General features: G+C 39.5%; 1 protein-coding gene across 3 annotated transcripts in view; it reads right to left on the minus strand.

The window, feature by feature from the left end:
* The window catches only part of abcb8 (ATP-binding cassette, sub-family B (MDR/TAP), member 8), a 178,743-nt gene that overhangs the window by 34,535 nt on the left and 125,590 nt on the right, over window positions 1-18,618 (minus strand). For all 3 annotated transcript variants that reach the window (XM_039753298.1, XM_039753299.1, XM_039753300.1), the window contains 3 exons: window positions 5,767-5,900; window positions 4,687-4,834; window positions 1,178-1,428 (listed from right to left, as the gene is read on the minus strand). In XM_039753298.1, coding sequence (XP_039609232.1) covers window positions 1,178-1,428; window positions 4,687-4,834; window positions 5,767-5,900 — 533 coding nt within the window. The remainder of the gene's footprint in view (window positions 1-1,177; window positions 1,429-4,686; window positions 4,835-5,766; window positions 5,901-18,618) is intronic.

Here is an 18,618-nt window from a genome sequence, read left to right on the forward strand (position 1 = left end):
TATCATTATAATAGTTTCTAATACATCTTATACCTTGCTGGTTAGTGTTTCCAGCATCACTGAGTGCTACTTTGTCTTTTATTTTCCATTTTTGCACATACAGTATTTTTTAATATTTATATTAACTACCTTTTTTGAAGGATAAATTCTTGCTGCCCCTGCTCTTATAAAGCTTTTCCTAAATTAAACAGTTCATAACTGTCCAGCACTTATGTCTGCAGAGTACATTAACATTCATCTACAATAATTGTACAATATCCCATTCGGTATTTGTTGTAAATGGAACCCCAATGCCTTGTACACATGATGCACGTCTCTGTACTAATATTATGGTCAGTCATTTAACACCCTATTTTTGAAATTCTATTTGAATTAGCAACCAAGTTTTAGTCAGTTTAACCGAGCTGTTTCAAGTAGGTGCATCATTTATGCAAAGGGCAAACACTACACAGTAAAAGACTTCTTCTCAGTAATAAAATTATTCATGTGTACCCCTCAAAAAACAAAGTTTCCTACTAAAACTACTTCCTTATTTCTGTAGATAGCTTTATGAGATTCCAAAATGGATCAACTCTTTCCTTTCTTTCATTCTGGATGATTACCCAGAAGGCAGAAAGACAGTTCTACAACTGAGGTTGACAACTATAGATAATGAGACCTCCATCACTGTGCTTATATCTGACAGTAATCAACCTACATCTAAATTTATGTAAAAATGTATCCTCTCGAATAAAGGGGGTACAATTCTCTAAAGGGAATTAGGACAAGTTACCCTCTGTTTGCAGTGATCCACAGGCCAGCAGACTCTTCATTTATTTTAGCAAATCTGATCTCAAAGTCTTGGTAAAGCTGACATTACTTGTAGATTTAGGCCAATTCAAAAATGTTTTTCAAAAATCAACAGACAAAACAAACCTCACATTGCAAATAACAGAAATCAAATAACAGTGAAATATGGCCAAGTCTCCTACTTTGAGTTATTCATAGTATATTTTATCTCTCTGTGATTGTACTTAAGCTATTAGAAGCATGTGATGTTAACTAACATGTCATTATGTACTTCGTTCTACCACAGTAGCCCTTGAAATGGTCTAAATAAGTCTTGTTTTGAACCATTGTCTACCATAAATGTAAACTGCATAAGCTCTTAAGCATACATTATTTAAATTTGCTTTACCTCTTTAATGTTGCCATTACTAAGGACACAAATAATGTCTGCATTCTGTATTGTGCTGAGCCGGTGAGCAATAATGAGGACCGTACGCCCTGATGTAGCTCGATCAAGAGCATCTTGTACTGCTCGTTCTGATTCTGCATCCAAAGCACTGGTGGCCTCATCCAAAATCAGTATTCTGGGATTTTTAATAAGTGCTCTGGCAATTGCAATGCGCTGTTTCTGACCTCCTGATAAAGTGACACCTCGTTCACCTGAAACAAAGAAACCATATAAATACTATAAGCCTCTAAAAATGTCTAGTTTTAGTTTTCATAATTAAGCCATGATACTCTCAATTATTCATTTTTGATAACTGTAGAGTACTGAGAACATTACACTTTTAAGCAATACATGTTGTGAACGCTGGCCCCGGCACAGACAGACGGACATCATATTGTCACCACACACCATTTATTTACAATACTATTTACACAAAGTGTTCTCACGTGCACCCCAGTGCCTTCTTGCACCGATCTCCCCAGTTCCAGGCCACACAGTCCTTTTGCCTTCCTGGCCGCCTCCCGTCCTCTCTCTCCAGCTCTGTCCGCTTCCTCCCGACATCCACCAATGACTGGAGGGAGGCGGCCCCTTATATAACGCTTCCGGATGAGCCCCAGGTGTTCCCGGCATTCCCTCCTTGGCCACGCCCCAGCGTGGCGGAAGTGTCGGCTGTCCTCCTGGCAGCTCTCCGGGCGCCACATAAAGTCTTCCCTCCCGGGATAAACCGGCATCGGGGCGCCGCCTGGCGGTGACCACGGGCCCCTACAGGGTAGGGCTTCCATGCCCTCAACCCGTGGTTCCCAACAGAACCAGGACGGACGCCCCCTCACGGTCTGGAGGAGGCACAAGCCCTCCTCTTGTCCTCCTGGGCGTCCCGGCCGGGCTCCAGCCCCGGCCGGGGACCACAATGTATATGCATTTTCTTTACCTGATCATTGAATCAATGCTGTGGAAAAATCTTAAATGAATAAAAAACTTTGGAAACAACCTATAAAACCATATTAGATAAATACAATTAAAAATTATGAAGTTTGAAAACATAGCTAAGCTTAATGCACTGCTGATTTTTACTATTTATTATTTTATTAGAGAGTCGCAGTCAGGGCAGCTGATGGAACGGTCCTTACAGATGACACTGCAGTTATGACCCGCTGAGCTGGCTACTTTCAGCAGTTGTTTAAAACTGAATGTTGGATATTTCTGGGTCGATGGTTCTTGAAGCTCATCCTCCAATTAGCTGTGAACCACCCAATCTCACTGAGATTGCACAGGTGGTGAACCAGCTGAGGGGAAGGAAGTGCTGTAGGAATCTGTGGTATCCGGGGTGAACTTCTCCAGGCTGGTGGTAAGGCTGTCCTTCTGGCATTGCAAGCAATCTCTGCTTCTATTTGGGAGACTGGCATCATCTCAACTGACTGGAAAACGGGACTTGTCCCTATCTGGAAAGGGAAGGGTGTTAGCCTGAATTGCAGGTGCCAGGTAAGGTCCTTGCTAGGGTTGTCCTCAATAGGATCCGTGAGCACTTGCTCACCTACCAGCAACTGGAGCAGTCTGATTCTATGCCTAAGAAGCCTATCATTAATCGCATCTTGGCACTGAGGGTTCACATGGAGCGCAAACGCGAATATCGGCAGAGTTTCTTTACAGCATTTGTCGATCTTCACAAAGTGTTCAATTCAGTTGATCGACCTGCCCTGTGGGACATCCTGAGGGTTCACGGGATCCCCTCAAGGTTGCTGGATATCATGGTCAGCCTGTACACTGTGGTAGTGTGAGTGCTGTGCAGAGTGGCGACCGACTCTCTGTGTTTTTCCCAATTGATTCTGAGGTTTGTCAGGGGTGTGTTCATGCTCCTACTCTGTTCAGTGCTTGCATGGACTCGGTGTTGGGCAAGGTCGTGGGGTCCAGGGGCTGTGGGGTATCTATTGGTGAAGAAAGATTTACTGATCGTGACTTTGCTGATGATGCTGTGATCTTCACAGAGTCAATGGAGGCTCTGATCAAGGCTCTCATGAGACTGAGCGAAGAGTCTGAGTGTCCTGGATAAAAACCAAGATCCAGGCCTTTAATGACCTCTTGGTCACAGCGATCAGCAGTGTGACCATCTGCAGAGTGAATGCTGACCTTGTCGAAAGGTTTACTTACCTCAGCAGTGACATTCATGTCTCTGGTGACTCTTCCTATGAAGTCAGTAGATTGAATGGGAGAGCATTGGGGGGTCATGAGGTGGAAAAGGGTGTGTGGTGCTCCCGATATCTATGCAAAAGGACAAAGGTCCAAGTTCTTTAGAGTCCTGATGCTTCCGGTCTTGCTATATGGTTGCAAGACATGGACATTATCTAGTGACCTGAGACGAACACTGAACTACTTTGGTACTGTGTCTCTTCGGTGAATCCTTGGGTACCGCTGTTTTGATTTTGTGTCAAATGAGCAGTTGCTCAAGGAGGACTGAATGAGGCACATTACCTGCATTGTGAAGGAACATCAGTTAAGGCACTATGGCCATGTGGCGCAATTCCCAGAGAGTGATCCAGCTCGCAGGATCCTCATTGTTGAGGACCCAAGTGGCTGGACCAGGCCAATGGGATGCACATGTAACACCTGGCTACGGCAGATACAGGGTCATTTCTGGTGGGTGGGACTGGACCGCATGTCTGTGTAGGGGGTTACCAACCAGGATCCCAAGCTGTTTCGTCGTGTGTTGGGTGCGGCAATGCACTGTACAAGTGCATTTTCCCTGACCTGACCTGATTAGTATTTTCTAATCAGATTAAATGTATAGTTTACAGACAATGACATATTCTTCAAATGTCACTTCAATTTAAAAATATTCCCCATGTTTTTTTCCACAGAATCATAATGCAAGAAACATGACACTAAACGCCTTGGTGCCTAATGCTGGTACTGAATGGTTTTTCTGCTTAGGATTTTGTTGAACATTTGGCCAGATTTAAATGAATACAAATTAACATTTTTCTATACATTTATTTCATTGATCTAGTTGTGACTAGAAAGGGTTGATTTATTTATTATTGTTCCTCTAAGCCACTATAGCATAATACTTCCTAAACAATGTCTCACATTAAGCCTCACCATAAGGGTAGGTATTACATAAATTATTTTCAACTATAGGAAGATGCAGATATTGACATTCATCACTGTTGTCTCAGGTGGACGGAATTAATCTAATACTCTGGCATACTTTTTATAAATCAATGTTAGAATCCATTTACCAGTTTTCCTTAATTTCCAGGAGCTTCTCTAAACTTACAGGAAGATTGAGTAGTTTTCAACATAAAGGTGTCTCTATTAAGATAATAATAGATTATAACTTCTACAGTGTTTTCCAAGTCATTCTTAACAAGTTGAAAGACTAGCATAATTAGTTTCAACTCTACAAGAGTACCTACAAAAATTAATCATAAAAGTGAAATGCTCTCTAAATGGCACGTCTGACTCTCACCACTTACCAACAACAGTGTTGTAGCCATCTGGAAAGTTTGTGATAAAATGGTGGGCATTTGCCATCTTGGCTGCTTCATATACTTCCTTGTCTGTGGCATCTGGTTTACCAAATCTAATATTCTCCATGACAGAAGTACCAAAAAGAACAGGCTCCTGAAGAAAAGAGGATTAATTGTAAAGTTATTATAAAATATTTGCAATAAATAATTTACAAAAAATTTTTTATAGTCAGAAACAAAATGAATTTTGTTAGTATTCTAAAATGTTGCTGACATAAGCCCCAAGCTAAAAAATAAATAATTACACTAAATAACTGGTAGAAGTATATAGTTAATATCAGATATAAATCAGAGACGTTGACATTTTTACATTATTTTCTTGATTTATTTCTTTATTATACAAACATTTTATCTTGATTTAATCTTTACATTAACAAAAAGTGAATTTCATTTTGGTTTTGTAAACTGTTGATATCCACAGAATGTATCTAATGTGATTCACTTCTGGAGACTCTGGTTTTATTTGAAGAACATTACAACATCTATGAGGCCCCTGTTTAAACACACTGCTTTCAGAAAGGTGCTTCAATCACTAGCTTAAATTTCTATTTAACATGGCTCTCACTAACTTCGTCACTTATCCTGTGTAAATTTGATCTCCCCACTTTCCACCTATTGCTAAATTATTAACACATCACAATCCCCACCTGTTGTATTTTGAAACAACCTTCTTTGTAATAACTGCAATGGAAGTTACTTCAACATGCCAACTAAAGTTTACATGCAGTGCATGTACTACTCTTATATTTTACAAAGAAAATTATGCACTCTTACCCTTAAAGTATGAACGCAGTACATTACACTGCATCAGATGGTTTTACTGGTTATATCGTTCTTGAAATATATAGGTATCAGCAATTATGAATATGGTGATAGGAGTTCACTCATGTAAAGGAACATTTTTAAATATATATTTTGATATTTCCAGTACCTCTTTTTTATTAGATGCCTATTTTTGACACAAAGAAGGTTAAGATACTCATAAGTACAATAAAAACTGACATAAATGGTAAGGAGAGCAAATACCTGACTTATAAATCCAATGGCATTTCCCCTGAGCCATGATGGATCGAGGGATTTGATATCATGTCCATCTAGAGTAATTATACCATTGTCTGGATCATAAAACCGTTCCAGTAGTGCTGCTACTGTAGATTTACCTAAAAAAAATAATAATAGGTTTTCAAAAAGACATGACACAGGAACATATTTAAAGACACTAAAAATTTATAAGCAGAACATGTATAATTGTGAAAAAAAGGAAAAACAAGACACAGAAAAACATTTTCATGACCAAGCCAAATTATCTATAGACTAAGTATTCAATTGTCAGAGTACTCTTGAATGTAATTTGATTTTACTCATAGACCTAAACAGACTGGAAGCACTTCAGATAAGCTTTAAAATTAGCTTCAAAAAGAACACTAATATCTCACAAAAGTGCTTTTTCTTAGGCTATGAATATGAATAGTAATATGTTTACTTTTTACTAACTTGCAAAGAAAGTGGAGTTGTGAGTTGTGCTTTAAAGGATAATACTAAAAATGAACAATAATTAAGATCCAAAAATAACATTGTGCATTTTTAATCTGGAGTCAATTTTTAGTCTCCTGATTATGTATATTAGTTTAGAGGTTAACTGTTGTCTGAGATGCAGCAAATTGGAAAAATATGTTTTGGTTACAGCACAAAAACTGTAGTAGAACTGTAGCTTTTATACAGAACACCTCTATAACTTTGCCTCTCTGATAAGTATGGTCAGCTTTGACTGCAACTTCACACATCACCTGAACCTCCCCAGTTTACCTATTATTTGAACAGTTTCACAAAAGATACTGTATCACCTACTCTTCATCAGACCCTGTCCAACCTGAAGAAAAGAGACATTTGTGCTAGAATGCTTTTCATTGACTTCAATTCAGTTTTAAACAGCATAATTCCTCAGAACCTCTTAGGTAAGTTGGGCCCGCAGGCTACAGCATTTCCCTATGCAACTGGATCTTGGACTTCCTGACAGAGAGACCCCAGACAGTCTTCACTGGAAACATCATCTCTAGTACCATCATGCTAAGTGCTGGTGCACCCACGACTGTATATTCAGCTAACTTTCGTTCACTCTGGTTACTCACAATTGTATGGCTGCTTTAAGTTTGTGGATGACACAATGGTGGTAGGTCTCATCAGCAATGGGAGTAAGTCACTTTACGGAATTAAGATAAGATGATTAGCAGACTGGAGCAAATGCAACAATCTGTCTCTTATTGTGGACAAGATAAAAGAGAGAACTGTTGACTTTAGGAAGCCCCATGCTCTCTATACCCTACTGCAGGTACACCGAGGGCTCTGCAGTGGAATTGGTCAAAAGCACCAAATTCTTTGGTGTGCACCTGGCAGCTGATTTTACTTGGTCAGTTTACACCACTTCCATAGTCCAGAAGGCACAGCAGCAGCATTTCCATTTCCTTCAGTGGCTGAAGAAGACAAGTCTACCTCCCACCATTCTCACCACATTTTACAGGGACGCCATCAAAAGTGTTCTGACCAGCTGTATCAATGTCTGGTATGGGAACTACAGTGTCTCTGACCGTAAGGTCTTACAATGAATAGTGCACATAGCAGAAAAGATCATTGGGACCTCTTTGTCACCATCTGCTAAGCCTATAGCAATGTGAACCACTCCCACCTCTTCCACCTCTCCCACAGTCTCTTTATCCCACTTCCATTTGCCCATAATGTAGCATCTAAACCTGTTATTCTAGATCCTGCAATAACTTCTACCCCTTGGCTTAATTACTCTGAAATCTGTGCTGTCCCATGCCCTCAGATCTGCTACTAGTAGATTATTTATATGCTATACATTTTTTACACTTGTTACCACTGTTTTTTTTAATTATAAGCTGTTATATTTTATTTCTCTCTATTTCAAATTATTAGTATATATTTGATTACTCATTGTTATTTATTTATCTATATATTTATCTTTGTAAAAAAAATTATTTTAATTGAAAGAAAATAACAATCCGTACAATCAAATCAAATTTAACAAACTAAAATTCAATCCCTACCCAAAAGAAAGACAGGAGAGCCAACCAACAAAGCAAATCTTTTAAAGCAGCAAGAAGCTTATTCTAAAATGTTATTGATTAGATCTTGCCATATTTTAAAAATGTTTTGAAAACATCCTCTGAGTGAAAATTAGATTTTTTCTAATTTCAAATATTGTAGGACATCCTTACCCACAGACTTAAAAGTGGTGGGGTGGGATTCTTCATTTGAGCAAGATAAATGTATGTGCTAGTAGTGAGGTAAAGGCAATTATGATTTGTTTGTCCTTCTCCACTTTAAGGCAGTCTGGGAGCACACCAAACATGGCTGTTTATAGGTTAGTAGTGATTGTGACAACAAGGCTATCTGATTTTTGTCCAAAATAATCTTAATTTGGTGCACGCCCAAAACATGTGGCACATTAAGGCTGGAGCTAGACTGCAACATTCACAGGTTTAATCTGGCCTTCTTTCTGTGTTCATAATAACAGTATCGCAATTTAAAGATGAGTTGCTCCATTTCTTTTGTTCTAAATTCTAATTGCAAAACCTGTCTTTTCCTATAAAATGCCTCATTTGGAGACCTGGCATATTCTAGATTCATTCTGGTAGTTTAACTGATTAACTCAGATGCTTTCTTAGTTTCCAGTTTTGCGAGAAAGATATTAAATTATCTGTCCTCTTAAAAATGCCTTCAGATCTATATATTTATCTATTTATAGTATAGTTTTTTACCTGTCTTCAACTTGTCCTGTGTTTATCTACAGTGCATTTTGCACCATAGTCCTGGGAAACTTTAGTTTGTCCCACTGTATACTAAAATACCGTGTATGCATCATATGACAATAAAGCTACGACTTGAAAATAAATGTTTGTAGCTGATTGTGTCATCTTATTTAGGTAAATCCACTCACCATTTCCTAAAACTCTTTGTTCCACCACAGGATAAAAAATACAGTATCTGGCACAGAGCTGGAATGAATTATGAATAGAATGGTAGCCTTACCGGGGGTACACTCACCCAAACACTATCACTAACTCACTCAAGAACAATTTACAGACATTGTAATCGTCATGCATTTTGGATGTCTAAGGAAATCTGAATAACTGGAAACAAGTTTATATAGACAGAAGAAGACAGTTGTAGGACAACTGACTAAATGATGTGTTTACCTGTGAGACTTCTAAAATGAAAACCTCTCCCACAATATGCAACATATAGTTTTCTCTTTTTGATAAGGTAGTATCAATTCCAATCAAACACAGTTTTGCTGGCACATCACAGGCAATGAGGTGCCTAGCCTTGGATTGTTTTCTCACCTATTTAGCAACTGACCTTTGCCAAAATAGAAGGGCAAACCTAAGGGTGGGCTTATATGTGAACAAGAATCAAATGGCAAAATGTACATTTCTTCCTCTATAATGCAGTGTCAGTAATGACTCTCTACTCTCAGCCTGGATTCAGCTTCTGCTCTGTAATGGACACCATATTAGCCTGGGTTTGTCCCACAATGTAAGACTGTGTACTCTGCTGCTTTAAGGATAATTCAAAGTTTAGCCTTTGTAAAGAAAAGTGCACAAGGAACAACAGACCTTATAAAAAACAAGATGCTCTAGCTGAAGAAAAAAGTTAACTGATCATATACTTTCTGCAAATGTATTTAATGGTGTTGGTGAAGTACAGAATGACACCATAAGGTGTCATTAACAATGAGATCAGGACAATAGAACACAAAGTTCACTCTCCTTACATATATGCCAGAAAAACCATGCTGTGGGCCTTGAAGACCAAATAATAAATTATTGCCTCCAGCTCTTGAGATGAAGGACCAGGAAAAAATAAATATACTGTTTTGTATTACTGTTTTAAGGTTAACACTGCCTGTAACATCTGTAGCTAGGTTAAAGACAGCAAATGTATTAGCATATACACTGTTCAGCTGCAATATTAAAACCACTTACAGATTAAATGAATAACATTACTTCATGCTGGTGGTGGTCGGAAGGATTGGCGGCGCCAGTGTTCGGCAGCCTCACTTCTGTCAGTGTGCCCCAGGGCAGCTGTGGCTACATAGTAGCTTATCACATTCAGCGTATGAATGTGTGTGTGAATGGGTGAATGACTGTTGTGTTGTAAAGCGCCTAGGGGGGTTCTTGAACTCTAGTTAGGCGCTATATCAAATACAGGCCATTTACCATTTACCATTCATCGCATTACAATAGCACCTCTCAATACATTAGGTAGTAAGTGAACACTCATTTCTTAAAAAGTGATGTGTCGGTGTTCCTGGAATGCAATGGGTAGTACTTACCAAAAGTGGTCTAGTCTAAGGAAACACAAATGGTGAACTGGTGATATGGTCATGGGCACTGAAGGCTCACAGGGTGGGAGAGGGCTAATCTGTCTGATCTGATCCTACAGAAGAGCTATTATAGTACAAATTGTTCATAAACAATTGTTGGGGGCTCTGGTGATGGTAATTCTCTGGCACTGTGTACTGATGCTTTCTCATCCCCCCACCAGGAAGATTGACAGTTTTAACATTGATGACATAACTTCCAGTGTCCATCCACCTGAACCCACCTCTTCCTGCCACAAGTCTTTAAATCTGAAGGAACCGCCATATTGCGGAGTCAGGAATTAGAATCACATCTGAAAATACATTATTTGTCCAAAAACCATTTGTCCAATGCATTTTTTTTAATTATAAGGGGTGTCTACAGGTGCCCAAAAACTTTTGTGTGTGTCTGTCTTTCACTCATACAGTGGCATAGTTATCAGAATTTTGGGAATACCAAGAAGGCTGACAGAACAACAACATGTTGCTGCCATAATGCAAGCCATGGCTGTGGATATCCAGGCTTTTAAGGTCTAGATCAAGGAACAAAAGACTCAGCTTGCCAAAGTGGAGGTATGTAACCAGGTGCATGCTGCTCTTCAGCAGGAATGACTATTGGTTCCATCCCAAGTGTTGCAGCCATTGCAAACACACTGATGATATGGAGACTTACTTCCTGGTTTTTGAAAAAATGGCTACCCATTATCACTGGGAGCACATAGAATGGGAGCACATACTGGCACCATTCTTGATGGGATCAGCTCAGCAAGCCTATTACCTCATTGAGCATGGTGCTGGTGATTATGATCAACTCAAGGCTGAGGTGCTGCAGAGGTATGGCATCAGTCTCACCCAGCAAGCAAGAGCATGCCAGGAGTGGAAATTCGATCCTGACCAGCTGTCATGTTCCAAGGCTAATGACTTATGGGGCAGAGTTGGGCAGTGGCTAAAGATAAACAATTCTAAAAAGGTTGCCAAAATTACGGCCTGTGACTTCTGTGATTGCACATGACTGATAAACACCCTCCCTGATTTTCTCACCTGGCTGGTCCAGAGGCAAGAATAGAAAATTATGAATGCCCTTAACACAGCCCTTGAGCGACATCACACAGCTTTGCAAGATGAGCACTCAGAATGGTCCACTGATCACAAAAGTCCCAGACAGGATGTGTCACCACTCCTGAGCCTACCCATCAGAAGGCAGATCCTTTAGTCTAACCTAAGAAGATGTATGCAACCCTTTCTCAAGTGCAGGAAGTTGGACCACACCATTCCTAACTGTCCCCACATTGGCAAGCTGATGGACTGCAGCTGTGTAAGGGGAGAAAGACCCAGTTCCATCAACAATTCTCTTTCACTTCCTTACAATGAGGTGTTGGTGATAAATGGTCATAAAATCATCTATGTTATTGATTCTGGCAATAACATTTCAATTGATGCTTGCCGCTACGGTCTCCTGTGACAACATGGATCCCAATCAACCAGTCTATCCTGTATTAATGGGGAAATTTGATGGTACAGGTTTGTCTCATGTATAATCACTTACCAAGGGGTGACTTGTAAGATTAGAGTGAATGTCATGCACAGCCCATCTTATCCAGTGATACTGGGGTATGACCCACCATAAGTAAAACACTGGGCCTTATTAATGATGGTGAAACACCATCACTGGCTGTCCCCAACACCATGCTGTCAACCGGCTATAAAGCGGGATCACGTGCCCATCTGGTATAATGTGGACACCAACTAAGGTCTGCTATCAGAATTACATTTTATTCAATAGGACGATGATTCCCTTAAGTTTGCTAAGAATGCAGATGTACTGATTGACAGCCAGTGCATGTCCTTTCCAGTACCACCTGGTCTGTACTTTGTGCTTAATAATGACTTGTTTTACCTTGTGTCCAAGCATGAGAGAAAGATGAGGTCATAATTGTTAGTTCCGCAAAGTTACTGGTGGCAAATTCGCAAGCTAGTATACATCCATTTCCTAGGTGCCCACCTGGGAACTGAGAAGACGTTGGAGTTGATTAAGTTCAGATCTTATGGGCGAGAAATTAATGAAGAGGATGCTATTTTTGTGCTTCCTGTCCAGAATGTCAATTACAGCAGATTCCTCGGAAGGACCATGCCCCATTGTTCCCATCCCACTCATAAATATTATTAGCACATAGGAGTCAATACTGTAGTACTGCTTGAACCCTCTGCATGTGGTCATAAATATATTCTGGTAATAGCTGACTACACTACACAATACCCAGAATCTATTCCTCTGAGACTGGACAATTCCAAGAATATTGCATGAGTAATGGTAAGGGTCTTCGCATGTATTGGCATCCTGAAAGAAGTCTTAAAAAACCAGTGGCCTCATGTATAACGCCATGCGTAGAATTCACACTATAACAGGAATCTGTGCGTACTCCAACTTTCACTTTCTTCCGCTCCATAAATCCCGATCAGCGTGAAAAGTAACGCTCGTGCACGCGCTTCATGTAACGCCCCAACTCCTCCCAGAATTACGCCTCTTTGAATATGCAAATCAATATAAATCGTCCTTAAGCTCAGCCTTCTGTGAAAAGACAATGGGAAAAGCACGGGGGAAAATATAATAATTTCAGCGAATACCAAATGGAGGCAAAGGAAAAGCATACTATTTGTTTAATGAAACAGTGGTATAATCAACAAAAGGAAGTTGATCGAGTGACATAGCGTGTTGGAGAAACTTGAAAGCTCACATTCACAAAGTCGCACAGTGCCGGAAATAAAAAAGAAATCACATATCAAAGTCGCCGTGAAAAGGTGAGTTGTAGTCCACTGTCTGAGTGTTATATTAAAGCTTATTAGGGTACAGAGGAAAAAAGGCACACAGTGGGGAAAAAGCACGAAATGTCAACTTCAATCTCGAAATTTCCACTTTAATCACATAGTTTATTTTGTCATTAAAGTAGAACATTAAAAACTTCATCTTAAAATCGTTTAATTAACCAGTTTCTCAAATCACATCGTAATTAAAGTATAGCACGTTAAATGCTTTGTTTTGTATTTGATCTTCTATGTGCTCTATGTGTGTGAATCACTACTTGCTTCTTAAACCGGCTCTCTTCCTCCGACAGGACACAGAATCCATTACATTCGTGATATTACGCCTCTCTGAATAACTAAAATACTGAGATGTATACGTGATATCATTTTCATGATGATAGTTAAAGCACGTTATTAAACATGGGTTTCATGGCGCAGTGATTGTGTGCGACCTTCGATGAAATTATTTATTGCAGCAGTACTCATAGACAGCTCTAGGCAGAGAAAGAATCGGTGGCTCCTTCGCCAGCCAATGTCAATATGGTATCTTATGCACGGTGGATGGCCACGTCCGTTGTGGACACTGTATAGCCGCCTCATGCTTATGACACAAGCGTTTAAATTTGTCAACATTTGCCGCTGCGTTTTTAGTTGTGTCGTTATTTTCTCTTTCTGTTTTATATTCAATATATATTGGCGTGCCGCCCTGCAGTCCTTGCTTTTCTTTCTCCAAGTAACCGATCGCCACACAATCAGCTCTGTCTGTAAGCTTAGAGCACCGATTCTTCAAAACGTTTAAGGAACACTGAAATATCTTCATAGTACATGTTTAATTATTCTATCCGTACTGACCCCTACTCTCTCTTCTGTTTCTTTTTCCGGTTTCTTTGTGGTGGCGGCCTGCGCCACCACCACCTACTCAAAGCATCATGATGCACCAACATTGATGGACTGAAAGCCAGAAGTCTACGTGACCATCATCATCAGGTCCTTCCACGAAAACACTAAATACAAAGAGGACTGTTTGATTTATGTTAGGTAGATTGCCCAGAGGGGACTGGGCGGTCTCTTGGTCTGGAACCCCTACAGATTTTATTTTTTTCTCCAGCCTTTGGAGTTTTTTTTTGTTTTTTCTGTCCACCCTGGCCATCGGACCTTACTCTTATTCTATGTTAATTAATGTTGACTTATGTTTATCTTTTATTGTGTCTTCTATTTCTCTATTCATTTTGTAAAGCACTTTGAGCTACATTTTTTTTGTATGAATATGTGCTATATAAATAAATGTTGATTGATTGATTGATTGATCTTTCATGCCAGTCCCAGTGAAGAATACAGATTATTTAAATGAAGTTAAAGTTTTATCTGTATAATATAATAACCATATTTTGCTGCATTTCATCTTATGATATCATGAAAATGATATCGCCATCATATGTAAATACGCGCTTTATAAAGTGGCACAGGTTGTGTAATATTATAACTGTAGTGCAAGTTTACAGTGAGATAATTGTACTTATAAGTACAAACAGTTCTACAAGGAGCACTTGATTGATTGCATTTAAAGTTCTTGGGATGAAACTGTTTCTGAACCGCGAGGTCCGTACAGGAAAGGCTTTGAAACGTTTTGCCATGGCTGAGGTAGCATGTGCTTGATGCTGTATACCGATAATTCTCTTTCCGATCAGCTGTTGCTGTGATTCACGCTCAGATACAGTGATATAAATACTCCGAGTAGTGCAGTGAAAGTAATATGGACAAAGATGATCCGCTGTGGCAACTCCTAACGGGAGCAGCTGAAAAAAGAAGAAGAAAAACACGGTGCAATGAGAGTAACAACTCTAAAGCAGTTATGGTATTTGGAATACTATGGCAATTCCCTGGACCATTATATCGTTACAAGTTAATTACAATCAGATGCATTACACTAATAAACAATATGCGGTTAGTTTCAGTGTATTTATAAAGCCGTGTCAGGAAAATAAGGAGTAACCACACAGAAACAGTAGCACTACTTTGACGCTGGATGCCGCCAGTCTGCAAAACCGAGTGAAGAACTTGCATACGACAAGGTATGAGGTACCGTGGAAAAGTGCGTGGCTTTACGCCAAGTGTCGGTTTTATACATCGCGATTTGAACGTGAAAAAGTTCTTACATAACATTTCTGTGCGTACGCACTGTTTATACATGAGGCCCCAGGAGGCGCCTTCCACTTTGAAGATATTCAAGGAAGGTAGTCCATGTTTAGCACTTAAAAACCTCAGTGTACTATCTTCAAACTGATTGTTTAGTGGAGCAGTTTGATGAGACTCTTAAAACAAATGTTATATAACGTGTTCAGTGAGGATGGGAGGAACTGGGATCAGTTACTTCCCTTTGTGCTCTTTGCGTAACAACAGGTCTCACAACCCACTATGGGTTACTCACCTTTTGAGCTGTTACATGGGCAACAACTTGGGATTATTGGGCATATTGACAGAAGAATGGAAGGAAAAGGCACTCTCTTTCACCAATATTACAGAATATCCCCTTATCATTCAGGGTCATTTTTGCTAAATCGCTTGTAATTCGACCTCTCCAAATTAGAATCATTGCTGTTATTGAACTATCTGGAGTATAAACACATTTGGTCTCTTTGTAAAGGTAACATTCTCTAGTTTCACCCTTAGTAGTCAGAATCACTGTAGGTGTGACTGATCAAACGTTATGCACATCAGAACTCACAAAAAAAACGAATTTTTTTGTTCTCGCCTAAGTTTTTTTATGAAAATAAAGGAAAATAAAGCTGCAGTAGGTAGGTGGGGACAGAAACATACTATGTACCAACAGAATAACTTGTTGACTACTCAAATTTCAAATTTGAAAAGAATACCTGTAAAAATGACATTTTTTACACCAGTTTTTATGTGGGCATGCCCAGGGGCTTTTTAGAGGGACCATTATCCACATTTTGGAACATATGGAAAAGTGTAATAACTTTTGAATGCTTCAACCCACATATATCAATAAGGGCTCTACTGAAAGCTTACACCTAAAGGAATCTATATCTACACACAGTGTCACTCTATTAGTTATGGAAATTCATGTTCCATAATAAAAACAATAAAAAATACACATTTCTATGTAAAAATAGTCAATACAAGTTATGGGCCAAAAATATATTTATATTTTTATTTTTACTTTTTTTATAAAATGCACACAAACTATATATATTTCTTTTACAAACTGTTACAACACAGCTCAGAGTTTTTCCATGTGCCACTTGATGGCAGCAATCACTAGCAAGCAGAAAGCACAAGGGCGTGGCACGTCGCTCTCTCCCATTATACGTCCCGTGTGCCGGTTGAATACTTTTGCAACGCGTACATGCATCTATTATTTAATCGAGCGTTTATTTACGTTTAAACTTCTACTTTTATTCATATTTAAACTGCAAAAAAACTTGGCGAAATCACAATAAACAACCACGCACCAACTCTGCAGACTGGCACAAATGCCACCTTCACGCAGCTCCGATCGTTTTGTTTACAAGTTAGTATAGCAAGTTACATATCAAAATGCTCGGCTGCTCATTGGCTGTAAGTTTTGAGTGTCAGTCACAGTGTCCAATCAAACTGGTAGATTCTACCAGAGTTCAGAGCTATACGTCACCCTGCAAGCTTTCTGTGACACTAGTTGGCTATACGAGGTGCCAGTCAACCCCAGACCCGTTGTAATTGGCCAACTTAGGTGTCTTTCGAAAGCTAACACTTCCGTGTTTAATGCAGTAGCATGGTTATCGCCGACAGAAACAAATTACGTCTAATATGAGCAATATAAGTGAAAAAAAATTACTTAGGTGGTCTCAAGTTATGAAACGTTTTCTGGAGTTTTTGTCCCTTTGAGAATATATCGTGTGTTTTGGACCTAAATCGTTTTACTGGATTATATTCGCTGGAGCCTTACGGACACAATGGGATCAATACTGCTCGGAAATATTGATGTTTGACTTGCAGGGGGTCTTCAAAGGTAGGCACAGTCAACTCTTAAAAGTATGTACTTCTCTGAAAAAAAGGCTTTAGTGTCAGTGCTGTGGTTGTTGTGTGTCAAAATGGTTTATATCATCGGAAAGACGAGACTTTGAAGTTTCATTTGATGGGTAGGGTGTCGAGATGTATGGCAGATGGGCATGCACACATTACTGTAATGTTTTTGAACCGCTGTTATGTCCCGGGACCGGTACGTGTGCACGTTAAGAGGATATATTCTGCAGTCACATGATAGATTTAAAAAAATTCAGCCAATGTTAAAATAGAATATGGAGCATGCACAATCAGCCCAGGCTCACAATTATGATTGTGGCATGTCATTTTGGGAATTCCAACTCAGAGACTGAGTCATGGTTCTTATTCTTATTTCCCACTCTAAATTACTGGTAAATTGGAAAAGGCCATACAAAATCAAGTAGAGGAAAGGGTTGGTTAATTATTTCATTAAACAACTGAACTGTCGCCCAATCGAATGAGTCTACCATGTTAATTTGTTGAAACCATGGTAGGACAGGGAACCCAATTCCTACTCCAGACCCCCTTGTTCAGTCTTTGCTCAGGAAACAACCCTTAATTTTGGCATAAAATTAATTCCTAAGCAATGACAAGAGCAAGAGGCAGCCATCTTGCCTGTCCCAAAAGAAGTGAATAAGCGACCCAGAAGAACTTCCATAATTGTGCTTGACATCATCACTGAACCTGAGGTCATTGTCCAAGAATGCCTGTATTACCACCCAGAGGGAAAAAGAGCAGAAGTGTTCATTTTGCTAGGTTTTAGCGGCATACAAGTCCTGTTAAGATAGCAGATTTAACATGGATGCAGGCATCCAGCTGCACAAAACCCCCCAAGCTAAGTGACTGAACTCCAGCTTATACTAGGATCTGCCTGGACTTCATCTGATAAAATAGGCATAAGTCACACTTGAACTGATATCTCTCTAGAGGCACTATTGCAGGCCTCTTTAGCTAGCAGGCAAGACAATGTCTCAAGTAAGAACAAAGACCTGTAATTCAAGAGTTGATAGAGTAGCATGGACAAAAGAACTAGCCTATTAGAAGACACTGATTTTATAACTGAAAGTGACATTAATCCAATAAGGAGAAGGTTCAATCTTCCTTTAAAAATCTATGCACCATTCTCTATGGGATATTCTCTGGACACTCACTGAACTCCCTGGAGATCCTCTTAGGACACCATCCCTAGGATTCTTTTAGAAGAGGTAAATATACCAAATGATCTTCTGAAACCTGGTCTCTGAAACCCAAAAAGTTATGAGACACCCTTCCACGGAGAACCAAACTCGACAAACTCTTCGCTTTGTGAACCTGAGAGCTAAGATCCAGTGTGCCAAGCTAAATGCTGAGCCAGTCTGAAGGGTGAGAAACAACCATCACTTCAAGAAGGGAACTGCATCATCTAAACTCTTGTGCTAGAAAGAGTAACGAGTTTGTCTAAGTCGAAGATGGCACAGCAAAGAGCCAAACAACAGAAATCAAGCTGAGAAAGCAGCAGCACAGTACATGCAGCAAAAAGAAAAGAAGAAAAGAATCCTAAACTTGAATTTGGATTAACAACAAAGCAACAACTCCACACAACATCGGACATCATTTTTAAAGACTTAGTATCTTAAAACTATTTATCTGTGCCAAGATAAAGTAGAACT

Source organism: Polypterus senegalus, chromosome 5 (genome assembly GCF_016835505.1).
Source record: "Polypterus senegalus isolate Bchr_013 chromosome 5, ASM1683550v1, whole genome shotgun sequence".
Taxonomy (NCBI): Eukaryota; Metazoa; Chordata; class Cladistia; order Polypteriformes; family Polypteridae; genus Polypterus; species Polypterus senegalus.